This window comes from Rhodotorula graminis (genome assembly GCF_001329695.1).
Source record: "Rhodotorula graminis WP1 unplaced genomic scaffold RHOBAscaffold_12, whole genome shotgun sequence".
Taxonomy (NCBI): Eukaryota; Fungi; Basidiomycota; class Microbotryomycetes; order Sporidiobolales; family Sporidiobolaceae; genus Rhodotorula; species Rhodotorula graminis.
Window position 1 is genome coordinate 211,417 of NW_017264939.1, and position 24,311 is coordinate 235,727.

At 67.3% G+C, this 24,311-nt stretch overlaps 8 protein-coding genes across 8 annotated transcripts in view; 4 read left to right on the plus strand and 4 right to left on the minus strand.

The window, feature by feature from the left end:
• Nucleotides 1–229: 229 nt before the first annotated feature.
• RHOBADRAFT_48805 (uncharacterized protein) lies at nucleotides 230–4,322 on the plus strand (the record flags this gene model as incomplete). Its single annotated transcript, XM_018415189.1, has 10 exons — nucleotides 230–425; nucleotides 494–671; nucleotides 744–924; nucleotides 1,005–1,646; nucleotides 1,766–2,728; nucleotides 2,812–3,094; nucleotides 3,169–3,285; nucleotides 3,355–3,581; nucleotides 3,660–3,952; nucleotides 4,035–4,322. The coding sequence occupies 10 exons, from the start codon at nucleotides 230–232 to the stop codon at nucleotides 4,255–4,257; spliced, it is 3,303 nt and encodes a 1,100-aa protein (XP_018269070.1). The 3' UTR covers nucleotides 4,258–4,322.
• Nucleotides 4,323–4,890: 568 nt separating this feature from the next.
• On the plus strand, nucleotides 4,891–6,879 carry RHOBADRAFT_55263 (glycoside hydrolase family 128 protein; the record flags this gene model as incomplete). The annotated part of the gene is made up of 7 exons (XM_018417759.1): nucleotides 4,891–5,295; nucleotides 5,359–5,597; nucleotides 5,679–5,741; nucleotides 5,820–5,972; nucleotides 6,038–6,176; nucleotides 6,310–6,396; nucleotides 6,521–6,879. 7 exons carry the CDS (start codon nucleotides 4,891–4,893, stop codon nucleotides 6,692–6,694), a joined length of 1,260 nt encoding a protein of 419 aa, XP_018269071.1. The 3' UTR covers nucleotides 6,695–6,879.
• A 159-nt stretch (nucleotides 6,880–7,038) lies between these two features.
• RHOBADRAFT_55264 (uncharacterized protein) lies at nucleotides 7,039–11,808 on the minus strand (the record flags this gene model as incomplete). The annotated part of the gene is made up of 13 exons (XM_018417760.1): nucleotides 7,039–7,331; nucleotides 7,406–7,914; nucleotides 7,986–8,011; nucleotides 8,079–8,191; nucleotides 8,254–8,319; nucleotides 8,383–8,499; nucleotides 8,568–9,258; nucleotides 9,343–9,437; nucleotides 9,524–9,553; nucleotides 9,624–10,132; nucleotides 10,229–10,241; nucleotides 10,311–10,329; nucleotides 10,702–11,808. The coding sequence occupies 13 exons, from the start codon at nucleotides 11,806–11,808 to the stop codon at nucleotides 7,039–7,041; spliced, it is 3,588 nt and encodes a 1,195-aa protein (XP_018269072.1).
• A 419-nt stretch (nucleotides 11,809–12,227) lies between these two features.
• Nucleotides 12,228–13,856, minus strand: RHOBADRAFT_38679 (uncharacterized protein). The gene is made up of 7 exons (XM_018413549.1): nucleotides 13,683–13,856; nucleotides 13,545–13,602; nucleotides 13,278–13,471; nucleotides 13,073–13,187; nucleotides 12,759–12,990; nucleotides 12,621–12,667; nucleotides 12,228–12,461 (listed from the first exon to the last, which is right to left on the minus strand). Exons 2-7 carry the CDS (start codon nucleotides 13,582–13,584, stop codon nucleotides 12,292–12,294), a joined length of 798 nt encoding a protein of 265 aa, XP_018269073.1. The 5' UTR covers nucleotides 13,585–13,602; nucleotides 13,683–13,856; the 3' UTR covers nucleotides 12,228–12,291.
• Nucleotides 13,857–14,693: 837 nt separating this feature from the next.
• On the minus strand, nucleotides 14,694–15,778 carry RHOBADRAFT_65462 (uncharacterized protein). The gene is made up of 7 exons (XM_018418713.1): nucleotides 15,649–15,778; nucleotides 15,397–15,477; nucleotides 15,265–15,318; nucleotides 15,155–15,185; nucleotides 15,080–15,087; nucleotides 14,970–15,005; nucleotides 14,694–14,901 (listed from the first exon to the last, which is right to left on the minus strand). The coding sequence occupies exons 1-7, from the start codon at nucleotides 15,667–15,669 to the stop codon at nucleotides 14,881–14,883; spliced, it is 252 nt and encodes an 83-aa protein (XP_018269074.1). The 5' UTR covers nucleotides 15,670–15,778; the 3' UTR covers nucleotides 14,694–14,880.
• A 302-nt stretch (nucleotides 15,779–16,080) lies between these two features.
• On the plus strand, nucleotides 16,081–17,695 carry RHOBADRAFT_32158 (uncharacterized protein; the record flags this gene model as incomplete). Its single annotated transcript, XM_018413014.1, has 6 exons — nucleotides 16,081–16,863; nucleotides 16,943–16,985; nucleotides 17,052–17,149; nucleotides 17,219–17,461; nucleotides 17,535–17,581; nucleotides 17,686–17,695. The coding sequence occupies 6 exons, from the start codon at nucleotides 16,081–16,083 to the stop codon at nucleotides 17,693–17,695; spliced, it is 1,224 nt and encodes a 407-aa protein (XP_018269075.1).
• A 547-nt stretch (nucleotides 17,696–18,242) lies between these two features.
• Nucleotides 18,243–20,159, minus strand: RHOBADRAFT_17337 (uncharacterized protein; the record flags this gene model as incomplete). The annotated part of the gene is made up of 7 exons (XM_018412365.1): nucleotides 18,243–18,472; nucleotides 18,557–18,815; nucleotides 18,849–19,127; nucleotides 19,192–19,284; nucleotides 19,357–19,548; nucleotides 19,650–19,802; nucleotides 19,974–20,159. 7 exons carry the CDS (start codon nucleotides 20,157–20,159, stop codon nucleotides 18,243–18,245), a joined length of 1,392 nt encoding a protein of 463 aa, XP_018269076.1.
• Nucleotides 20,160–22,477: 2,318 nt separating this feature from the next.
• The window catches only part of RHOBADRAFT_55270 (uncharacterized protein), a 2,640-nt gene continuing 806 nt past the window's right edge, over nucleotides 22,478–24,311 (plus strand). The window contains exon 1 of the mRNA XM_018417761.1: nucleotides 22,478–23,434. Coding sequence (XP_018269077.1) covers nucleotides 22,507–23,434 — 928 coding nt within the window. The 5' untranslated portion in view covers nucleotides 22,478–22,506. The remainder of the gene's footprint in view (nucleotides 23,435–24,311) is intronic.

Below are 24,311 nucleotides of genomic sequence, written 5' to 3' on the forward strand. Positions count from 1 at the left end.
ACCGCGAGGAGGAGCTGATGAGGATGTGCGGCCGCGCTCGCCGACGGCGGCGCGCGAGCCTTGCAGAGCGGGGCGACGCGCAGGAACGGCTCGTAGAGGGCCTGTGTCCAGATTGCAGCACCCGTACGACGAGGGACACGCCGCTGACCCTTCTCTCCTCCCCCTCCCCTCTCGCAGACCTCCCCACCTCGAGCACCCTTCCCACCACCGTCCACCGCCAGCCCTCGCCATGTCCGGCGCCAACGCCACCGGGCGGCGCAAGCCGCTCGACACACGCATCCCGGCCCTCATCAGCAACTCGCTCATCTCGGGCCACCGCTCCTTCTTCGTCATGGTCGGCGACAAGAGCAAACAGCACGCCCAGATCGTCAATCTGCACTTCCTTCTCAGCCAGAGCATCGCCGGCCTCGCCAACCCGACCGATGGTGCGTCCCTGAGCCGGTCCCCTCGCTCAACCCGGGGCCGAGCGCTCACCCTCGCACCTCGCTCGCAGCCCAGAAGAAGAACCCGCGGCCGTCAGTCCTGTGGGCGTACAAGAAGGACCTCGGCTTTACGTCGAACCGCAAGAAGCGCGAGACCAAGGTCAAGCGCGAGGTCAAGCGCGGCCAGCGCGAGGTCGGCGAGATGGACCCGTTCGAGCTCTTCGTCTCAGTCACCGACGTGCGGTACACGTGCGTCCTCGACCTCTCTCTTCCTCTTTCACCTCGTACTTCAGCGCCTGACCCGAGGCCGTGCACCTGCAGGTACTACAAGGACACGCACAAGATCCTCGGCCAGACGTTCAACATGCTCGTCCTCCAGGACTTTGAGGCGCTCACGCCCAACCTGCTCGCGCGCACGATCGAGACGGTCGAGGGCGGCGGCATCGTCGTGTGCCTACTTCAGGGCATGAAGAGTCTGCGCGAGCTGTACAGCATGACGATGGTGCGCACCCCTCTCTCTCTTCCCTCCCTCTCAGCGTCTCGCGCGTTCGAGCCCTGCTCATCACCCCCACTCTCTCGCAGGACGTCCACTCGCGGTATCGCTCGAGCATGTCGGAGGCGTCGCCCGTCGCGCGCTTCAACGAGCGCTTCCTCCTGTCGCTCGGCAACAACCCGTCGTGCCTGGTCGTCGACGACGAGCTCAACGTCCTCCCCATCTCGGCCGGCAAGGACATCGTGCCCATCGACCCGGACCTGGGCGTCGGCGTCGCGCGCTCGTCGGGCAAGGGCAAGCGCCGCGAGCAGGAGGGCGAGGCCGAGCTGCGCGCGCTCAAGGAGAGCATGGCCGACACCAAGGGCGTCGGCGACGTCCTCGCGGAGGCGCGCACGCTCGACCAGGCCAAGGCCATCCTCACCTTTACCGACGCCATCACGTCCAAGTCGCTGTCGCAGACCGTGTCGCTCACGGCCGCCCGAGGTCGCGGCAAGTCGGCCGCGCTCGGCCTCTCGATCGCGCTCGCCATCCTGCACGGCTACTCGAACGTGTTTGTGACGAGCCCGAGCCCGGAGAACCTCAAGACCTTGTTCGAGTTCATCTTCAAGGGCTTTGACAAGCTCGGCTGGGAGGAGCACCTCGACTACGACATTGTCCAGAGCACCAACCCCGAGTGGAAGGGCGCCGTCGTGCGCGTCAACATCTTCCGCCAGCACCGCCAGACCATCCAGGTCCGTCCCTCCTCGCCACCTCGTCGTCGTCGTCGTCGTCGTCGTCGCCGTCGTCGTCTTCGTCGTCGTCGTCACGCGGCTCGAGCGGCGGAACTGACCTCTTCCTTTCCCTCGCGCAGTACATTCAACCGCAAGACTTCCACGTTCTCGGCCAGGCCGAGCTCGTCGTCATCGACGAGGCCGCCGCCATCCCGTTGCCGCTCGTGCGGTCGCTCCTCGGCCCGTACCTCGTCTTCATGGCGTCGACGATCAACGGCTACGAGGGCACGGGCCGGTCCCTGTCGCTCAAGCTCCTCCAGCAGCTGCGCGAGATGTCGCGCCCGGCGTCGGCGCTCGCCGCACCCGCCAAGAACGACGACGGCACGGCGGTCAAGGGCGGCTCGTCGTCGGCGTCGCTCAACGTCGCGCGCACGCTCAAGGAGATCAAGCTCACGACGCCGATCCGGTACGCGCCCGGCGACGAGATCGAGAAGTGGCTCAACCAGCTCCTGTGCCTCGACGCGACCATCGCCGTCCCGAGCAAGAAGACGCTCCAGGGCTGCCCGCACCCGTCCCAGTGCGAGCTGTACTACGTCAACCGCGACACCCTGTTCTCGTACCACCCGGCGTCCGAGGTGTTCCTCCAGCGCATGATGAGCCTCTACGTCGCGTCGCACTACAAGAACTCGCCCAACGACCTGCAGCTCATGAGCGACGCGCCCGGCCACCACCTCTTTGTCCTCCTCCCGCCGCTCAAGGAGGGCGACAACTCGCTCCCGGACCCGCTCGTCGTCGTCCAGGTCGCGCTCGAGGGCAACATCAGCAAGCAGAGCGTCATGGACAACCTGTCGCGAGGCCGCATGGCCGGAGGCGACCTCATCCCGTGGACCGTCACGCAGCAGTACCAGGACGACGACTTTGCGAGCCTGTCGGGCGCACGCATCGTGCGCATCGCCGTTCACCCGGACTACGCCAAGATGGGCTACGGCTCGAAGACCTTGACGGCCCTCAACGAGTTCTACAGCGGCGAGCTGCTCAACCTCGACGAGGTCGCCGCCGAGCTCGACGTCGAGACGTTCGAGGACGTCGCCAAGGTTGACGAGGTGCGTCCCACTCTCTCTTTCTCTCTCAGCCGCCTCGACTGCGTCCACCGAGCCTGACTGACCTCCTCGCCCTCGTCCCGCAGTCGGCCTCGCTCCAGACGGACCGGATCGGGATCCGCGACGCCGCCAAGATGCCGCCGCTCCTGCAGCGCCTGTCGGAGCGCCAGCCCGAGAACCTCGACTACCTCGGCACCTCGTACGGCGTGACGCCGCTCCTGTTCAAGTTTTGGAAGCGCGCGGGATACGTCCCGCTGTACATGCGCCAGACGACCAACGACCTCACGGGCGAGCACTCGTGCATCATGATCCGCGGCCTCAACAAGAACGAGGACGAGGCCAAGCGGTGGCTCGGCGACTTCTCGATCGGTGCGTCGCCCGTCCTCGCCTCGACTCGGGGGCTCGTTCGCGCCTCGACTGACTTGCGCGCTCGTCGCCCGCAGACTTCCGCAAGCGGTTCATCGCCCTCCTGTCGTACAAGTTCCGCGAGTTCAGCTCGATCCTCGCCCTCAGCATCCTCGAGTCGGCGAGCTCGCTCGACACGGCCTCGGGCCGACGAAGTGAGCCTCGAGCCGGTCCCTCTCGCGGCCTGTTTCCGGTACTGACCCGCTCTCCCCCTCGCCTCGCAGCCCTCGTCTCGACCGACGTCCGCGACACGTTCTCGCCGTTCGACCTCAAGCGCCTCGACTCGTACGGCAACAACATGCTCGACTACCACGTCATCCTCGACCTCCTGCCGACGCTCGCGGCCCTGTACTTCTCGCGTCGCTTCCCCGAGGACGTCAAGCTGTCGGGCGTGCAGGCGTCGATCCTCGCGTCGCTCGGCCTGCAGCGCAAGTCGGTCGAGGACATCGAGGTGCGTCCCGCTCTCCCCTCGCCTCGCCTCGCCTCGCAGGAGCCCGCACTGACCTCTCTCTTTGCCATTCCTGGACAGACCGAGCTGCAGCTCCCTGTCGCCCAGACGCTCGCCCTCTTCGTCAAGGTCATCCGCAAGCTCACCAAGTCGCTCCAGGAGGTCCTCAAGGCCGACGTGGCGCGCTCGCTCCCGACCGAGGAGGCCGCCGCCGCGACGGCTGCGCGCATCCTGCCCGCCGGCGACTCGGGCGTCGCGACGTCGCTCACGCACAAGGACGCGCTCGCCAAAGAGCTCGAGGACGAGGGCAACGAGGTGCTCAAGCAGCTGCGCGACGAGCAGCGCGGCGTCATTGACTCGCTCGACCTCAAGCAGTGAGTAAGGGTCTCCTTCTCTCGCCGTCGACGTCCCCTCTCGTCGAGCGACGAGCTCACTCGCCCTTGGTGCACGTCGCAGGTACGCCATCGGTGGCTCGAAGGACGAGTGGGCGGCAGCCGAAGCGCAGGTCGCCGCCAAGGTGGTCGGCGGCAAGGACCGCCTCTCGTCGACCGTGAGCGTCAAGAACCCGAACTCGACCAAGGCGCTCAAGCGCAACCGCGGCGAGGGCGAAGAGGGCAAGCAGGCCAACGGCGGCAGCGGCAAGAAGGACAAGAAGGACAAGAAGCGTCGCAAGGCGTGAGCGGTCGTCTGCGAGCAGCTCTTCCTGTGTCGGCGGGCTCAGTGCAAGGCTGTCCATTTCTCGTCGTTCCGTCTCGTCCGTGTCCATAGCCGCGTCGAGAGGGAGAGGTCGTGCGAGAAATTGAGCAACGACGCAGGAGGTGTCGCCTTTCTTGGACGAGCTTGCGGCCTGGCTCGCCTGACCCTAGCCACATAGAGCGTGTGCGCGTCTCAACACTGTCTCCAGACTACGTACGAGGCTCCCAGCGTTGCTTCGCTGCTGGCCTCTGCTAGACCTCGTCTCAAAAGTTCCGTCGGCTGCGCGTCGCTCGATCGCTACGGCACGTGCGCTCGTCGGTGTCAATTGGACGCGCTCTCTCCGCACGCGTCCTGCGGGCCGTTTTTGTATCGGCCACCGGCGAGCAGCCGGGCTCGCGATCCGCATTCATCGCGGCCGCTGGACCAAATGCGGCCGGTTCGCTCCCAGGCTCGCTCTCTCTTCTCTCTCTGCCGCAGCTAGAGTTTCGCTCGCCGCCCTCAGTGTCACGCACGTCGCTGGCCGACGTCCCCTCGACACCGCTCACACTCGTTGAACCGCCCGCGCCTCTCCCTCTCCTTGAGCTCCGCCTGCTCGCCGTCGCTCGCGCCGCGCAAGATGTACCTCAACACGCTCCTCTCGATGGCGCTCCTGGCGAGCGCTGCTCTCGCGGCATCGTCCAAGAGCGCCGCTCCCGACCTCGCGAGGCTCGAGCGCCAACTCGCGTCGGCCAAGTACCAGGCGACGCTGGCCGCGCGCCTCGTCAAGCGCACCAAGACGTACGCCCAGTCGGCGAGCACCGAGCACAAGCGCTCCGTCTTTGTCGAGCGCGAGCGGCGGTGGGCAGCCGAGACGGCCAGGCTCGAGCGCCTCCTCAAGCGGCAGACGACCCTCGTCTCCGCGTCGCAGGCGAGCGTGTCGCGCACGTCGGCCGCCGTCACGTCGACCTCGAGCAAGGTCGTGCGCCCGACGACGACGACGACGACGAGCAAGCTGGTCCGCGTCACGACCACGAGCCGTTCGGTGCGTCCTCGCGGCTGTCTTTTCGCCAGCGCGACTATGGGCCTGACTTCTCGCGCCACACAGACTTCCACCGCGACGACCCGCTTCACGACGACCACTACAACTCGCTCGACGACCGCAACGACTCGCACGACGACCTCGACGACCACGCGTTCTACCAACTCGGCGTCCAAGTCTGCGACTGCCTCTGCGACGCGCTCGACAGCTGCGCCCGTCGCCACGCTCTCGTCGGGCGCGTCGAAGAAGAAGGGCGTCGGCTACAACGATGCGGCCCTCACCAAAAACCTCGCCATTTCGTGGGCGTGCGTCTCGTCCTCCTCTTTCCTCCCCTCTTTCCTGCTCGAGCACGACCTGACAATCTCTTTCTCTCTCCCTTGCGACAGCTACAACTGGGGCCAGCTCCCCGAGGGCACGCTCAGCCCGGGCGTCGAGTACATCCCGATGCTGTGCGTCTCGATTTCCCGCGCTCAGGCCCTCTCGTCTCCGGCCTCGTCTGCCCAAGATTGACATTCCCGCCCTCGCAGGTGGAGCGACAACGCCGGCGACTGGTTCGTCAACGCGCAGAAGGCCATCGACAACGGCTCGAAGTACCTGCTCGCCTTCAACGAGCCCGACCTCGTCGGGCAGGCCGACATGACCGTCGCGGCCGTCGTCGCCGGCTGGAAGAAGTACATGAGGTGCGCCCCTCGCGCTCTCTCCTTCCTTTACGACAGACCGTCTGACAGGCTCGCCTCGTCCGTAGTCCGTTCAAGGGCAAGGCCAAGCTCGTCTCGCCCGCCGTCACCAACGGCGGCGCTCCTCTAGGTCGCGACTACCTGGCGGCCTTTTTCGACGCTTGCCCGACCTGCCTCGAGGAGACGGACGCCATCGCTCTGCACTGGGTGGGTCTTCCTCGTGCCCTCGTTCGCGAACCTGGGCGATGCGTCGAGCTCGCGCACTGACCCCTCGCTCTCTCTCTCTCTCCTTCCCCTCCCTCTTCTCCTCCGCCCTCCTCTCCTCCCCCTCCTTCTCCAGTACGACGCGGCATGGAACACGGGCTACTTCACGAACTACCTGCAAGAGGCGCACACGCGGTTCGGCAAGCCAATCTGGCTCACCGAGGTGCGTCCTCTCTCGCCCTTTCTTTCTTCCCTTTCCCATCTCGCGCCTTTTCTTCCTTCTCCTTTCCTCTCTCTCGTCCTTCTTCCCCTCTTTCAGCCTCAGTCTCTGACCTCCCGTCTCGCAGTTCGCCGGCAGTGGCACCGTCGCCGAGCAGCAGGCCTTTTTCGCGACCGTCTTGCCGTGGATGGAGAAGCAGCCCTGGATCGAGAGGTACGCCGGGTTCGGCGACTTTGTCGGCACCTACGTCAACTCGGACGCGTCCCTCACGGCCCTCGGCGAGGCCTACTCGTCCAAGTAAAGGCCTGCCGCGCACGGGCCTGCCGCGCACGGGCCTGCCGCGCACGGGCCTGCCGCCGGCCTCCTTTTCCTCTCGCGCATCTCTCGATCCCCCTCTTGGTTCTTGTCCCTGTCGACGCGACGCCAGTGGCGCGAGCTCTGGTAGCCTCCCATCCCTTGCAATCGGTCACGGACCCTCTCCTTCTCCTTTTCCTCCTTTTAGTCGAGACGCTGCGTCCTCTCGTCGCCGAGCAAGCTCCTCTCTAGCTCGAGAACAGAGAAGAGAGTCCTGAGAGAAAAGCGGGTTTCAAATCAAGCGCGGCGTGTCTACAAGCTCGTCCCCTCATCCTCCTTGACCGCCTCCGCTCAGATCATCTCCTCGTCGGCGACCCACTGCAGCAGGTAGCGCTTGCGCTCCTCGTCCCACTCGCCGAGCGCACGCTTCTGGCCCGAGCTCTGCTCCGCCTCAATGCTCTTGGCCATGTTGCGCGCGAGGCGCGAGAGGTCGCGCGAAAGCTTGGCGAGCACCGAGGCGGCGGACGGCTGAGCGGCGAACTTGGCCTTGTAGACGGCCCACTCGTCGGGCTCGAGGACGAACTGCATGCCCTCGTTGCGCTCCTGCGGGAGCGACGTCGCCGCACGGGCCGTCGCGACCCAAGCTGCGTGCGCGAGAGTCAATAGGTGCTCACAACGAGGACGAGTACGAGAGAAAGAGAGAGAGAGAGAGACGAACCCTGCCAGATGACCTGCAGCGCACGGTCGATGACCGTGTCGAGGCCGTGGAACTGCCAAAGGCCGCCGAGGACGGCGACGCGGTAGACGAAGTCGCTCGTCGACTTGGTCTTGATCTCGAGGCCGGCGTGGTCGACGAGCGGGTTGACGATGCTCTTGCTCATGTTGGACGACGGCGCCTTGGGCTTGCGCGGCGCGTGACGCGGCGAGGGCTCGTACGGGCCCGGGAACGAGTCAGTGACGAGCGGGTCGAGGCGTTGCGACGACGTGTTGGGGACCGACGGCTTCTGGCGCGGCTGGTCGGTCTCCGAGACGTTCTTGACCGTGTCGAGGGCGCTCTGAATGGCCTTGAGCGCCTCAGGCGAGACGTCGGTGGCGGCAGACGGCTCCTCGTCGCCCTTGACCTTCTTGCCGGGCGATCCCGAGTCGTCGGCGGCCTTGGCGTCGGCGATAATCTCCTTGAGCTTGATCTCGGCGTCGTCGATGAGGGCGAGCACCGAGCGAGGGAGCCTGTCGGCACGAGGGGCAGAGTCAGTTTGAGTCGACCTTCTCAAGTTGAGGACAGGCGACGAGGGACGGACTTGACGATGTACTGCAGGTTCTGGATCTGCAGACGCCATATGAGAGGTCAAAGACTGATCTAGAGAGACGAGATAGCGAGAGAGGGGACGCACGTCGTTCCACGACAGCTTGAAAAGGTTCTTCTTGGGCTCGTCGAGGTCGAGGACAAAGTCGGGGTCGAAGCTCGCGACGTACGGGACGACGTACGACGCCGTGACGCCAAGGTCTGTAGAGTGCGCTCGTCAGTCGACGAGAGGGACCGAGGCGAATGAGAGAGAGGGGACGCACACGAGGGCGTGAGCTTGACGAGGTCCTTCTTGTCGGCGAAGAGAAGCTCGCTGACCGCCGGCGCCACTGTTGCAGGGAGGACAGGGTCAGTGACCCTACTGGTGTACGATCCAGAGAGAGGGGACGCACTCGTCTTGACCGCGTGCTCCCAGAACTCGTGCGAGATCCAGCCGTTCTCCCAAACCGCCATCTCGAACGACGAGACGAGCTTGTGCCACGAGCTGTTGGCAGGACCGTAGTCGGCGCCTGTACGCGTCGAGTAGACGAGTTAGTCAGAGAGCGAGAGACGAGGAAAAGTGAGCGCAGGGACGCACCGAAAGGAGCGACGTCGCGCCCACCGCCGATGCCGTTCGCGACATTCCACTGGCGACGCAGCGTACCGGCGAGGCCGCTCATGTCGTCCGTCTTGACCTTCTTGCGCTCGGTCTCGCTCGCCGCCTTGTCGCGACCGGCCTTGAGGAGCTTCTCGAGGTCGAGGCCCTCGGCGTCGAGGATCGACTGGGCGGCGGCCGGGAGCGCGAGCGAGATACCGCGCGTGAGGTACTTGAGGGAGCGGCTGCTGACGATGGACGAGGTCGGGTCGCCCTTGCGCGCGAGCTTGACGTCGAGCAGGTTGGCGCCGAGGGCGAGGGCGCGCACGGCGCGAGGAACGGCGACGACCTCGGTGCCGTTCCAGCCGACCGAGCAGCAGTCGAGGTCGAAGCCGGCGAGGGCGTCGAACACGGTCTTGTGCGACTGGAGGATGATCTGGACCGGGCGACGGCCCGTGACCGTCATGGGCGGCACGAGTGTGAACGCGTTGAAGCCCTTGATGACGAGGAGCTCGCCCTTGTGCTGCTCGCTCCAGTCGTACGCGTGGTCCATAGCCCAACCCTCCTCCTCGTCCGACGCGACAGGCACCTCGGTCGAGCGGTAGTCCTTGCCGTACACGCGCTTGGTCTTCTTCGGGGCCGGCGGCAGGGCGTCCTTGATCTGGTCGATCATGCTCTTGATCTTGGGGATGAGCTGCGTGTGCCGAGGAGAGGGGAGGAAGGGCAAGGTTATCAGAGGGGTGGCTGGAAAGACGAGAGGGCGAGGGAGCGGACGGACCTCTTGCGGCTCGAGCCCGACGAGGAACAGGTCGAGGTCGCTGCCCTTGTAGCTCTGGCTCTCCTGCTGGCCCGTGAGGATAGAGAGGACGGCACCTGCAGAAAAGAGGGTCGAGAGGGTCAGGACCGACGACGGGCGCTGCGGCGAGAGGGAGGAGGACTCGGCGGAACGAGCGACGTACCTCCACCGAGGACGACGTTCGACCAGTCGACTGCGGGCGACACGCGCAGAGCGGTCAGTACGACGTACAGAGCGGAAAAGGAGGGGAAGAGGGGACGCACGCTTGTCGAGGACGCCGCCGGTCGCCTTGCTGAGCGCCGACTTGAACTCGTTGGCCGTCTTGCACGTCACCTCGACGGGCTTGCGACCGCCGTCGGCCTCGAGGATGATGCCCTTGTCGACCTGCGACCCCAGGTCGCTCGCGACGCCCTGCATGCCCGCCCAGACGCTCGCCCACTCGCCTCCTCCCGCTCCCTCCTGCTGCTGCGGACCCTCGCCGCCCGTCTCGCCGAGCACGCGCACGAGGTAGCCGTCGCGCATGGCCGGCGGGCACTCGTTCGAGACGACCCAGTCGCGCTGCGCGTCGATGGTCGAGCTGACGTCGATCGGCTCGGTGTCGCCGGCTTGTCCGCGGCGCACGACGAGAAGGGCGGGGAGCGAGAGCATCGGGGCGACGGCGAAGAGGGCCTGCTTGTGCGCCTTGTGGGCCTGGTCGTCGGACTGGTCGGCCTCGGGGGCGAGAGCGGCGAGCGCGGCGTCGCGCGTCGACGAGTCGTTGAGGACGGCGGCTCTGCGAGGTGGGGGGGAGGAGGAGGAGGTGAGCGTGCGGCAACGGCGCACGCGGGCTCGGGGGCACGCCGACTGGCAGGAGAGAGGGTGAACGTACAGCTGGAGGGGCTCTGGCAGCACGGCGGCGCGAGTTGACCGGCGACGAGTGAGATGGAGGAGGAGGAGAGCGGAACGCGGACGAGGTGCCGGCGCCGTCTGCTGCGGGGTGACGCTCCCGGGCGAGGAGTGCGAGTGAGAGCTACTCGAGGGGTTGCCGAGTGAGAGTCGCACGCGGGCCCGGCTGCAGCGGGCGCAGGAAGAGCGCAAGCGAGAAAGAGGCGGAAAGCGGGAGGCTCGAGCGACGAGTCGAGGAGCATCGAGCCGAGCCACGAGAAAGCTCGCAGCAGCAGCATGCGCACGAGCACTCTCGCTCGCTGCCGCTGCTCGACGAGAGCGGCGACGCGACCAAGCGGACACTGCACAAAAGACTCGAACCCGAAGCTACGACCCTCCTCCCCTGCTCGCCGCCGCCCTCGCTGCGTCCCTCGCACGCCGCTCGCGCTTCTTGAGTTCTCGGCGCGCACACGACACCTGATATCCCTCGAGGTGCACGCCCCTTTGCTCTGCGACGGGCAGGAGATCGACGAGGCCGTTCAGGCTGAACTCGGACGTCCAGTCGAAGCCGATGATCTCGCCCCACTCGCCGTAGTCGACGGTGTTCACGGCGACCTTCTTGAGGTTGTTGACCATGAGCGGCCCGTCGAGGATGGCGCGCAGATCCTCAGTCGATACGCCGCGCGACTGGAAGTAGAGCTCCTCGAGGCGCTCGAGGCCGTGCAGGACAGGCAGCATGACGTCGCTCCAAACGCGGGCGCGGAACTCGAGAATCTTGAGGCGCGGGAACCTTGAGATGGCCGCGACAAGAGGCACCGTGTCGTTGGCGGCCTGCTCGAGCGAGAGGTCCTGGATGAAGTAGGGGTATTTGACCGAGTCGAGAAGGGCGGGCAGGGTCGCTGTGGCCGACGACGCCTTGTCGTACAGGCCAAGGTTGCCGATCACGTCGATGCACGAGAGGAGGTCGGGCACGGCGTCGTTGCTGCTGAGCGGACCGGCGAGCCAGAGAGACCATCCGAAGTTGAGCTTCGGCAGGTTCTTGGATGGGCGGTACCTGCCCAGGCTCTCGACGGTGCGGTTGACCTCGAGGTCGAAGCGCGAAAGCACGGGGTACCGCTCGAGGTGGCGGAAGTTGCTCGGGTCGAACGGGTTCGACCAGCCGTCAAACCGGTCGAGGATCGTCAACGACCACAGGCTGGGGAGCATCTGGCCCGTTGGCGCAAAGATGCTCTTGACGAAACGGGCCGTGTTGTGCATGGCGAGCTTCGACAGGTTCTTGAGCTGGCGCATCGCCGAGTTGAACGTCGCCGTCTTGAGCTCGCCCGGGTCGACGGCCGCACTGAACAGGAGGATCTCGAGCTCGACCGTGTAAAGGGCAGCGCCGGGCGACGCGATGAGAACGTCGCACAGCCTGGACAGCTTGGCGAACGTCCTGACCGTGACCTTGCGGAACGTGAAGCGGCGGGCGACGGGGAGGAACGCCTTGGAGATGCGGCCAAGGTACGGGCCTTTGCGCGACGCGCGCACGAGCTCGCAGATCGTGATGAAGAGCTCGGCGGGGAGCTGCGTGAGGTAGTCGGTCATGGCGAGCTGTGTGGGCGAGGAGGAGTGCGTCAGCGATGCGGGTGGGTGGGGAGGGGAGGGAGGCGAGGAGGCGAGGGCGCACCTGAAGCTGCTGCGGCACGTGCGAGCGAGATGATGCCGTACTCGATGCCAGCTGTACTCGTCTCGACGTCCCAAGCTCTGTGTGCGACGGGAGGAGGTGAGTCGACGTGCCAACTGATGAGCGAGGGGGAGAGGACGGGGAGACGCACGATGACCGCAGGGCTCGGACGACAGGCTTGCAGACGACAGAGGGCCCGGTACAGCAGGCGAGCAGGTCAGCAGGTGGGGACGAGCCGATGTGACGGTGCGAGAGGAGCGAGGCCACCGAGCGAACGCGCGAGCCAGCGTCGACTGCTCTCCAGCTTGCGGCTTCTCTCGGGATCAGAGCGCCTGGCAATCGAGAGTATGTACGGCTTCATTGCGCGCGGAAAGAGCTAGAACCAGAGAGAGGACGCTCCCCTCTCACGGCAGCGCTCCACCGGCCGTCTCCCACACGGTCGCGAACGCGACCTTTGTGTGCGCCGCGATCTGCTCAAAGTCGTAGCCCGGCCGGTCCGACCGGTCGCACGAGTCGTGGTAGCACGGGTCGGCGATGGCGCCGTTGCGCTCAAAGATCCAGGTCGCCGGGTAGGCTGCGGGGTCGGTGACAGGGCGAGGACGAGCAGGTGGAGGAGGGGCCGAGGAGGAGGGAGAGAGGGAAAGAGAGGGAGAGAGAGAGAGAGGGAAGGAGGGAGGGAGGAGGACGGCGTCAGGCCGAGGAGGACGTGGCACGGCAAGGGAGAGAGACGCACCCTCGGTCACGAACGACTGGTGGTCCGAGCAGCATGCGGGCGTGTACCTGCTCGCGAACGAGAGGGACTCAGTACCGGATCACAGAGCGAGGAAGACCGAGGCGCAGAGAGAAGAAGAAGAGCGAGAGGGGGACGTACCCGACGACGAGCTCCGGGACGTACAGCTCGCTGTAGTTGCCGACGAGGTGGCCCGCGACCTCGAGGCCGATAACGTCCGGGCGCGCGAGCTGCATCGGCTCGCCCGGTTTGCGGAAGCCGACCATGTCGACCTGGAGCATGAAGGCGACGTCCTCGTCGCGCGCTCGGAGCTGCTTGGCGTACCACGACGACGACAGGAGGCCTTGCTCCTCGCCCGAGAAGAGGCACAGGACTGCGAAGGGGCAGGAGTGCGAGATGTGAGTGGGTGCGGCGGCAGAGGGGAGAGAGGGAGAGAGGGAGAGAGGGCGACGCACCGAGCTTGCGGCCGAAGCGAAGGCGGTGCTCGTAGATGTGGCGCGCGACGGCGAGCACGAGCGTCGTGCCGGACGCGTCGTCGTCTGCGCCCGGCGCCGTCGGGTAGCCGAAAGACTGTGTGCGGGGCGCGGAGAAGGAAGACGAGTCAGCCCTCGTCGAACGAGGAGGACGAGGGGGACAGAGAGGGAGAGCGAGGGGACGCACGCCTCGGCTGTCATAGTGCGCGCTCAGGACGACCGTCTCGTTGGCGCCGTACACGACGTCCTTGGCCTTGCCGCTCAGGTTGTCGTCCTCGTCGCCGCCGAGCGCCGACTCGTTGTAGACGCACTCGACCATGGGCGACAAGTTCGGGAGGTACGACAGCTGCTTGCACGTGAAGCCGTACGAAGACATCTTAGCTGCGAGGGGACCAACAAGAGGGTCAATTCGGCGCTGCGGGCGCGAGAGAGAGAAGGAAGGCGAGGAACGCACACGTGACCCAGTTGGCGGCCTTGTAGGCGCCCTCGCTCATCGAGTGCCGCGAGACCCACTGCGAGGCATGGACGCAGTATCAGTTGCTGCTCGTGTAGGAGGCCATTACCGCCTTAAAGAGAAATGACGGCGACGCACCCGTTCGTCCTCGTCGAGCTGGCTCTGGTCCTCCCCACTGAGCGTCCTCACGTCGCTCTTGATCCGCCCCACGCTCTTGTCGCCCCCGAGCTTGGCGAGGAGGCTGCTCAGGAGCGGGTCGAACCGCAGCCCGGCGAGGTGCGCCTCGACGCGCTCGACAGCCGCCCTCGGCACGGTCGGGAAGCGGTCGTCGACGACGTCGGCGCCGAGGCCGAGGCCGGCCGTCTTGGGGCGGCCGAGGGCGACGGGCGAGCGCGAGATGACGACGGGCGAGGACAGGGCAAACTCGGGGTGCGACGAGAGGTGCGAGAGCTCGGCGAGGGCATCGGCGTCCGAGGTCGACGAGAGGCGCACGAGGCGGCCCTCGCCGTGAGGGAGGATGATGCCGCCATGTAGGTGAGGGTACGAAGACGGCGGGGCCGAGAAGGCGAGCTGGTCCTGCTGCGGCGTCGCGCTGGCGAGCTCGACGATGGCGGAGGTGGGGCGGTCGAGGTCGAGGGTGGTACGGTGGAGCCAGACGAGAGCGCCGCTCAGAACGTCGCCAGGCAGAGGGTAGGCAAAGTCGTCGGTCGACTCGATGGCAAGCTCGCCGGGCGTGGGCCGGCGCGGGCGCGACCACTCGTCGCGGCCGACCGAGCCGGAGCAACCAGTCGAGACGTGGTAGATGTCGCTCAGGTGCTGTGCGCCGACGGTCCCGTGGTACTGTGCGCAGTTGTGGACGCTGCCCATTGGACGCCCGTCTCGCGGGACGACGAGGATCGAGGCGAGACGGTCGGCCGCCGAGGAGGAGATAGGCGAGGCGAGCGAGAGGGTCGCTGCGGTCCAGGCGGCGAGGGCGGCAGATGTGAGCATCGTGTGCACTGAGCCGGCGGCTGGCTCGTGATGCAGAGAGAGGCTGGACGAGAGCGAGAAGGTCTCCGCCCCCACCTCGTCGTCGTCGTCCTGCGACCTCGCGGTGTCGCTCGCGGCCTCGCGTCTGTCGATGCAGGACAGCGGATGGCCTACAGCCTCAAGGACCGGCTCAACTGGCCCTCTCAGTCGATCGGAACGGCAGAGCTGCTCTCCTCGCGACGCAGAACCGCTCTCAACCTCCAGGCGCACGCTCGACACGAAACACACCGCGGCTTGCACCCGCCAAGACCCCTCTCTACCTCGCCCGACACGTCCACCACGTCCTCGTGCGACCGAAGCGGCACGCTTAGTCGAGCTTGGCCGGGAACTGGAGGGAGGAGACCGCGAGTCAGTCGTGCGGGAGGCGGCGACGAGGACGGGTGAGGGGGGACGCACCTTGTTCTCCTCGCGCTGCTCGTCCCACTTGGCGATCTGTGGAGGTGCAACGATAGAGTCAGTTGATGTCGCCAAGGCCGTGCGAGCGCTGAAAGAGGCGGTCGACGTACCCACTCGTCTGCAGAAGGGGAAGAGGGTCAGTAACCCGTGCGGGACAAGAACGAGAGAGAAATCGAGAGACGCACTCGGGCAGAGCGAGTGGTAGGTGCGCCAGAACTGCAAGGGGAGAAAGGCGTCAGCCGGTGGCCAGGCGAAAGTGCGAGGGGAAGGGGAAGGTGGAGGAGGAGGGACGCACGGTCTTGCAGGCCGGGAAGTCCTCGCCCTTGGCGTTGACGCAGCGGAAGTAGTCCTGTGCGGCATACAAAGGTGAGCGGACGGCCCTGCTCGACGCCGGAGCTGTTCAAGAGGGACGAGAGCGGGGACGCACGACGTAGGCCTGGAAGCAATGCCTCGACTGGTTGGTGTTGGGGAAGCGCGCGTCAAAGCCGGCGGTCTGGAGGACAACGGTCTGTGTGCGAGCGGGTATGGTCAGTGAGAGCTCGCGGTGCGCGAGGACGAGGTGCGGTGAGCTGCTCCGCAACTGGCGGGTGCTCGACGCCCGATGACGAGGAGAGCGGACCGCCGGATAGGCAGACGGCGTGTAGGGAGGGGACAGATGCTCAAGAGAAAGGTGGCGCACCTGGTTCTCTTCGTCGGACATGGTGAGGTCTGCTCCAAGAGGACGGGGGAGAGGGACGAGGATCGGGTCAGTACGGGCTTGGCGCGACAGTGTGCGAGGGTGCTGAACGTCGTTGATGAAGGTGCAGGAGCACTGCACGGTCGGTCACAAGGCTGCTGGTGGCCGTGGTGGCCGCGTGCGAGTCGAGCCGGGAAGGGGGACGAAGACGAGGTCGTTGGCGAGGCGCAAGTGGGTGCGGCGAGTGCGCGCTCGCTGCTGGACTTTGGCGAGACGGAGAAAGAGGACAGGCTGGTGCTCACAGTGGCAACAAGGGGTGCGTGGAGGGGCGGCAAGGGCGAGGTCGCTGCGATTCGCCCGCCTCGACTTGGGCGAGCGAGCGGTCGGCGTCCTCGCTCTCTCCCACCACCATTGGCTGGCTCAGCTACTGCTGCGATGGACTTCCTCAAGCAGGAAATCGCCTCCAAGAAGCGCGCCCTCGACCAGATCGCCTCGGCCACCTCGACAGCGTCGCCCTCCGCCCCCAACTCGGACCAACTTCCCCCGTCCAAGTACATCCGCCGCGCAGAGCTCGACCGCCTCCGCGACGAGGAGGAGCAGCGCGAGCGCGCCCGCAAGGAGCAGGAGCGCAAGGAGCGCCTCTACGGCGCCGCAAAGCGCGTCGCCGCAAAGGAGCAGCAGACGGGCACCACCCTCCTCCCGCCCTCGGACGCCCCGCCAGGCGCACAAGACGCCGCCCCAGCCGCCGTCGCCGTCGTCGAGCAGTCCAAGCCCGAAGCGTTCAACGTCTCGAACGACGAGTGCGTCCGCCGCCTGCGCCGCATCGGCCACCCCATCCGCCTCTTTGCCGAGTCGGACAAGGACCGCCGCCTGCGCCTGCGCGCTCTCGAGCTCATCGAGGAGCGCACCGAGGGCCAGCGCAACGATTTTATGCGCGCCATGGAGGGCCAGGAGATCGGCCTCGAGCTCGCAGAGGTCGCGAGGCGGTCCAACGCCGGCGGCGCAGCGACGGCCGAGCGCAAGGGCAAGGGCAAGGGCAAGGAGACGCCCAAGGACGGCTCGGCGACGGCGACACCCGAGCCGGCGGCAGGACCGGCGCTCGAGGCCGCGGGCGACAAGAAGGAGCCCAAGCCCAAGGACGAGGACGTCCTCGTCGACCTCGACCTCGTGCGCTCCAACCCGCACAAGGTGTACCCGCAGATCTACCACGCCCTCAAGGTGCGTCCATCCTCCTCTCCCCCTTCGAACCTCGTCACCTCGCAGCCGCCTGACCTCCTGCTCTCCTTCCCCTCGACAGCGCGTCCTCAAAGAGTGGGAGCAGTCGCTCGCCGACCGACCAGGTGCGTCCCTCTCTGTCCACCCCCTCGTCGTCAAGTACGCGACGCTCACCCTCGCCCGACCCGCAGAAAACATCAAGCGCAGCCAGCAGGGCAAGATGGCCGCCGCGACCTGCGCGACCTCGGCCGAGTACCTCAAGCCGTTGTTCAAGTCGCTCCGCAAGCGCGTGCGTCCCGTTCTCTCGTCTCTTTGTCCCTGTCGAACCTGCGCTCACGCTGTCGCCGCACCCACGCAGGAGCTCGCGCCCGACGTGCTGCAGAACATTGCCGAGATCACGCACAACATGCAGAAGCGCGAGTACCTGCGCGCCAACGACGCCTACCTGCGCCTCTCGATCGGCAACGCGCCGTGGCCGATCGGCGTCACCATGGTCGGCATCCACGAGCGCTCGGGCCGCGAGAAGATCTTCAGCAACAACGTCGCGCACGTCTTGAACGACGAGACGTCGCGCAAGTACATCCAGAGCCTCAAGCGTCTCGTGCGTCCCCCCTCTCTCTCTTGAAACTCTGCCTGCTCGAGAGGACGACGACCTGACCCTCGTCCGCACGCAGCTCACGTTCGCCCAGGCCGTTCGCCCGCCCGCCGATGTCTCTCAGAAGTGCGTCCCGCTCTCCCTTTCTCTGTCGAGCACGTCGCGCTCCATCCGTGCAACCCATCTCGACTACGACAGTGCGAATGAGCTGACCCAAACTCGGCTCGCAGGATGGGCTGAGCGTCCCTCGCCTCGCGTCGCCTCGCCTCCTCCCTTTCTCCCCGGTTGTACTCGTTTCCCCTCGCGCTCTCGCGTGCCTTTCCTCCTCGTCCGTAGCCTCGCATCCTCGCAGACCTTGCAGTGCTTGTTGTCACCCTCTCTCGATTCCTGCCGAGCCTCGCACGAGAGAGAAAGAGAGCTCGAGCCCCTCGCTTCCTTCCTCTCGCGCTCTCTCGAATCGTCGCTCACTGGAGGAACAGGTTGCAGTGCACGGATCTTTTGAGCGGCAGAGTGCGCGCGTCGAGGGGGCAGTGAAGGGCACGGCCGAGCGTCTGTGGGAGGTGGTACAGGGGCGACGAGGAGGGGGAACGAGGGGCGCGTGCGGGCGCGGCGACGAGGCGCTCGAGGTGGCAATGGGGGGTTGCACAAGAGGGACGCAAGGGGGTACAGCGGGAACGAAAGACGAAAGGCGACTGCTGCGACGACGAGGGGACGACGAGAAGAAGGGAGAGGGACGAGGGGGAAGGTGGAAGAACGAGGCCCGACCGAGTCGAGGCGGCGACAGCGCTCACTGCTGCCCCTTCTTGACGACCTCGGCGACCTTGCCGTCGGCGATGGCCTGCCGGGCGTTCTCGTCGGCCTCGATCAGGCCCGCCTCGACCTGCTTGGGCGGCGCCGCCGCGCCCCACTTCTTCCTGAGCTTAGGGACGACGTATCGCAGCGACTTGACCGGACCGGCCGACAGGATGCCCTTGAGCGACTGGTTGAACGTCGGGCGGCCGACAATCTGCGACAGGCCTGAAGAGGGAAAGAGATCGAGTCAGGGACCGGCTCGAGGGCGAGAGGAGAGAGCGAGAGAGAGAGAGAGGGAGAGGGACGCACTCTGGTTCATGATGGCCTTGAACTCGTCGTCCTGGACAATGCGCTCCCACATGAACTGCACGTCGAGGTTGACCTCGTGCTCGGCGCGGTCGGGCGCGTCGTGGGCGTCGTGCTCCTTGGCGCGCAGCATGGCGCCCTCGAGGTTCCACTTGCGCTCGTAGTGCGCGAGGACCTTGTCGCGCAGGCCGACGGGGAGGCGCACGGCCGTGCTCGCGCGCACGGCGGCGCTCAGGTCCTGCCGCATGAGGCGCACGCCGCCCTGCTCGTGCGGCCCGCCGTTGGTCGGGTGCACCTCGCCGATCGTGTGCACCGACTTCCAGAAGGCCTTGAGGAGGCCGCCGTACAGGCTGCGGAACGCCGGGAGCTGCGCCGCGACGATGTTGCGCACCTTGTGCGGGTTCTCGCCGACGCGCATGCGGAAGTCGCCGCGGTACGAGATGCCGGCAATCTCCTCGAACAGCTCGATCTCGGTGAACGACTCGGGAAGGAGGAGGAGGGCGGTGCGCAGGGCCGAGGCGAGGTTGACCTGGTTGGCGAGGCGGACCCGGGCGTCGTTTTGCAGGATGCGGACCTGAGGAAGGAGGGCGACGAGTGAGCGAGGGGAAGGAGAGGCGGACGAGGACGCGGGGACGCACAGGCTTGTGAAGGCGACCCGAGATATAGAGCGTCTCCCAGTCGAGCAGGTCGCGACACAAAGCGTCGACCGAGATGACGCCGTACTTGAGCAGCTGCGGGCGGCAACGGGTCAGTCTGGGGCTTGTCGACTCGAACCAGATCCGGCAGGGCTCAGTCCGACGCACCTTGCCGTTGACCTCGACGTCGACGTTGAACCACACCTCGGCGCCGAGACCCTTTTCCTGCATCCAGGCGACGGCGTTGCTGCCGAGGAGCCGCATCGGGAGCGAGTAGTGCTGCGGGTTCTGCTGCATGTTGATGGCGTGCCAGTGCGACGGGTGCGAGACGGCGAACACAAAGTCGAGCAAGGGCTTGTCCTGCACGCGAGGAGGAGAACGGGGTCAGCTTCGGCGAGGACGAGGGAGGGAGGGAGACGACCGGGACCGCCAGGGCAAGAGGAGGACGAGAGGGGGCGCACCTTTTCCGTGTAGCCCTTTTGCCGGAAGACGCCGCTGCCGTAGGCGAACGCGTAGCGGACGGGCGCCTGGAAGTGGCCGAGGACGTCCTCGAGGTCGCGCTGGACCTGCTCGGGCACCTCGATGATCTGGTTGCGGCCGAACGACTTGGGGAGCTCCATCATGGACGTGATGCGGCGCTTGGGCACGCGAGCGTCGGGCGCAGGCGGCGCGATGGGCGGTGCCGGTTCAGGGTTGGGCTGCGGCGGGTCGAACGGGCGAGGCGGTGCAGATGCGGCCTGGTCGGCGGGCGCCGGCTGCACTCGTCGCCGCGCTGCGGCATTGACGCTCGGAGGCGGGTGGTTGCTGCTGCTGGACGGCGATTGGCGCTCGGTGTCGAGGAGGGCGAGCGGCGACGAGTGGAACGACGAGGCCGCGGGAATCGCTCGACGCGAATGCGCGACGAGGAGTCGGGTGCGCGGTGCCCAGAGGGCAGGTGATGCCGACAGGGACGATGATGCGAGGCGGAGCATGTGGGAAGGCTGTGTGCGGACGGGGGCGACACGTCGAGGCGATCGAGGGTTCCGGGAGGAGGGGCAGGGGAGAGAGTCAGCGCGGGTCCGCCGGCTGGATGGCTCGGCCTCCTGAGGTGCTTGACAGTCATCGCAAAAGCCACGAGCTCGCCGAGCGACGCACAGGGAGGGGACGCCGATGCCGGGTGGGAACTGGGGGAGGGAGGTGCGCGCGAGCTGATGAGGACTCACAGCTGCTGGGTCGGTGCGGCGGCGGAGGTTGACGTCGGCGAGTTGGTGCGAGTCTTGCGAGTGCTGGGGCGTGTGCGTCTGGAGCAGCGAGCGGTGTGCGAGGGCGAGGGGGCAGGCCAGTCGCCGCAGCTGTCGACGTCGTTGGGCGAAACTCCCGCGACGTTCTCTCGGTATTGGAAGTAGCTTGCGATGTGCAGACTATCACTCGCAGGTGCAGCCGAGCGAGCGAGAGCTGGAGCGACACGATTCCCCTACCTCCGTGGAGCAAACCGGAGGCAAACGGTCGCCTCGACGAAGCCTTAGCGGTTTGGATTGCAAGTCGGTAAAGCCAGTTGGAAGGCCAGTTGTATTCGAACCCCGCGCGCCCGCCACCTTCCTCGTGCGGCTCGCCCCCTGGCGTTGTCTCCGACTCGCCTCCTGGCCGCGGCCTGCAGGCCACAATGTGCGAGACCGCAGATCCCGCACTCGGCACAACCGCAAGCTCTCGGGCACCGCTCGACCAGCGTCAACCCGCTCCAGCCTCGTCGCTCCTCCCCCCTCCTCCTCAATCCTCACCCTCGGTCGCTCCTTCTAGCTGCACGAGCAGCCTGCACCTCGCACGCTCAAGGTCGCTGGCTCGACTTGACCGCTCCACAAGCCCAAGGTGAGCTCTCGCCGCCCCTCTCTCCCTGAACCTCGCCCTCTCCCCGAAACCCGCCTCCTCCTTGCCGTCGCACTGACAGCCTGTCGCACGCCCTTGCAGACTCGGCTAGCACGCCATGACCGGCCTGCACCGCCGCGGCTCGTCCGCCGCCCTCTACGTCCCCGTCACGACCGAGTCCGCCGAAACGACCGAGTCGTTCTCGTCGGCCAACCGCCTCGCCCGCCCGCGCAACAGCTCCATCTCGCCAGAGAGCACCCGCCCGGCCAAGGGCGACCTCGACGACGAGCCCGAGGAGAAGGACGCCTTCATCCCGACGACGCGGTACGAGCGACCGGGCGCGGCGGGCTCGCTCGGGTGGAGGGACGCGAGCGGGCGCACCAAGAAGGGCGGACGAGCGTGCGGGTGGAAGGGCAAGCTCGTCGTCCTGCTCCTCGTCGGCGGGTCGATCGGCGCCGCGGCGTGGTTCGCCTTCTTCCGCCCCGACTCTGTCGGCGACGACGCCTGGCTCGAGGCGTACAAGCCCGGCTGGTGGCGCTCGTCCCTGTCGTCCGCCGTCGCCGAGGCCGAGGCGACCGCATCCGCCGTCGGGCTCAAGGCCAACGTCGAGTGGGACTCGGCGACGGGCGCGCTCGGCGACTCGTTCGGCACGGCGACGTCCAGGTGGACCGAGGCGACCCAGGCGGCGGCGGCGTACAAGGGCGTCTACAACGACGACGACAAGGGCTACACCAACGACGAGTACGTCGACGACACGTCGAGCGACCTGTCGAGCTCGTCGTACAAGGACGCCGCCGTCGCCGGCACCTTCTCGGTCGCGGCGGGCGAGCTGGTCTCGACGCTCCTCGACAACGGCACCCTCGCCGCCTACAAGTGGCACGAGACGCTCCCTTCTCTCGGCAACGCCAACAGCCAGGACGGCCGCCTTCTCGTCGTCGGTGTGTCCCTCTCTCCCTCTCCCTTCCCCTTCCCCATGCGCCCCAACTCACGATCTCTCGCTCCGCAGGCGATCTTCACGGCACGCACCGGTCGCTCGTGTCGCTCCTCAAGCGCCTGTCGTTCTCGCCCTCGGCCGACACGCTCCTCCACGTCGGCGACATCGTCGGCAAGTCGGCCCTCAACGACTCGCTCACGACCGTCTCGCTCCTGCGCAAGCTCGGCGCCAAGGGCGTCCGCGGCAACCACGACCAGCGCGTCCTCGAGTGGCGCAAGTGGATGGAGGCGTACGGCCCGCTCGACCCGACCGCGCCTGCCGCACCTGCGTCGCTGCACCCGTCGGCCGCCGTCAAGAAGGTCGGCTCGGCGATCAAGAACATGCAGCAGCTCGCGGCGGGCAAGAAGCAGCAGGTCCAGTCGGGCTTCTCGCGCGTCGCCCAGTCGGCCGCGTCGGCGCAGGACCGCGCCGCGAGCAAGCTCAAGGCGGCGCACCACCACCACGACCCGGCGGCTGGCGCCTACAAGAAGGAGCGCGCGCCCATGATGCCGCGTGAGCGCAAGGTCAAGCGCTCGTTCATGACGTGGCTCGTTGGCGACGGCACCGAGGACGACGACGACGACGAGCCGGCGCTCTCGGTCTTCGAGGAGCCGCAGGACGAGATGGACGCCAAGGACGACGCGACGGCGACTGTCGACGACACGGACGTCTTCAGCTTTGACCTGCTCGTCAGCGCCGGCGCACCCTCGGCGAGCAAGAGCAGCGTCGCCAGCCGGGCCTCCTCCTCGTCGGCCTCCTCGACGCAGGGCGGTCGCAGGCCCTTTGGCCGCCCGACGACGCTCGCCTCGGCGAGCAGCGTCGCGTCGTCGTCGTCGTCGTCGTCTCGTGCGCGCACGCGCCCGTCCTCGTCGACCTCTTCCCGAGCCTCCTCCTCGACCTCGACCTCGTCCGCCCGCACCACCTCGACGGTCGCGCCCGCCTCGGCGGCCCATGTCGCGAGCACGCTCGCCTACTCGGCGACGTACGACTCGAGCGGCGCGCTCGTCGGCCCGTCGTACGCGCACCTCGACCCGTCGCTGTCGCCCGCCGAGCAGTCGTCGCTCGGGCTCGTCGTGCCCGAGGGGTGGGAGTGGGGCGGCGACCACTTTGAGATCGCGCGGCACCTGTCGAGCGCCGACGTGGCGTACCTTGAGCAGTTGCCGCTCACGCTGTACGTCGACGAGATCAAGAGCTACGTCGTACACGCGGGCATGGTCCCATGGTCGTCGCTCGACCGCGTCCTGTCTCGCGTCACGCCCGCCTCGCCCTCGAGCAAGAGCAAGAGCAACACGGTCCCGGCCTCGCTCGACTCGACGTCGCCCCTGTCGTTCTCGCCGTCGACGTCGCTCGCGCGCCTCCTCTCGCAGCACTCGGCGCGCACGGCCCTCCTCGTCGACAAGCTCAACACGTCGCCGTTCACTCTCCTCAACATGCGCACGTTGACGCACAATGGCGGCGCGGCGCACAACGCCCAGGGCGTCAAGGGCCCGGCGGGCAAGGGCGAGTGGGCCGTGAGCGCAAAGGGCCGCAAGGCGGGCAAGGGCGCCATGCCGTGGTGGGGCGTGTGGGAGGACGGCATGAACGAGTGTCGCGACACCGAGGCGTGCGACGAGGTCGGCGTCGTGTACGGGCACTGGGCGGGGCAGGGCCTGCAGGTCCAGGACCACTCGTGCGTCCTCCTTTCTCTCTCTCTCTCTCTCTCTTTCTCGCACTGTCTCTGCGCGAGGTCGGAACTGACTCAGAGCGCACTCGCAGGATCGGTCTCGACACGGGCTGCGTCTACGGCCGCCGCCTCTCGGCGCTCGTCGTCCCCCTCTCGTCCACCTCGTCCTCGACCTCGGGCCCTCTCTCGCCCGCGACCTCGTCGGCCCCGTCCGGCGCCTCGTCGCTCAAGTCGGGCGCCAAGAGCGCCGCGAGCGTCAAGAATGGCACGTCGTCGTCGTCGTCGTCCGGCTCGAGCAAGAAGAAGGTCGCAGCTGCCGCCGCCGCCGCCCCCAAGAAGGTCAAGTCGACGGCGTCCGCCCTCGTCGCCGACGCCTCGTCGGCGCTCGACTCGACGTCAGCGTCGGCGACAGCAACGGCGCGCGCCAAGCCCAAGAGCCACCCCAAGTGGACCGGCGGCGGCATGCAGCGCGTCAAGGGCTCTGCGGCGGCGGCCGCCGCTGCGTCGCTCGCCTCGTCGGGCAAGTCGGCCTCGACGGCGTCGACGGCGATGGCCAAGTCGAGCGCGAGTGCGGGCGCCGAGGCGCTCGTGCGCGTGTCGCACCTCGTCGACAGCGCGTCGTTCGACGACCTCGACCTCGACCTC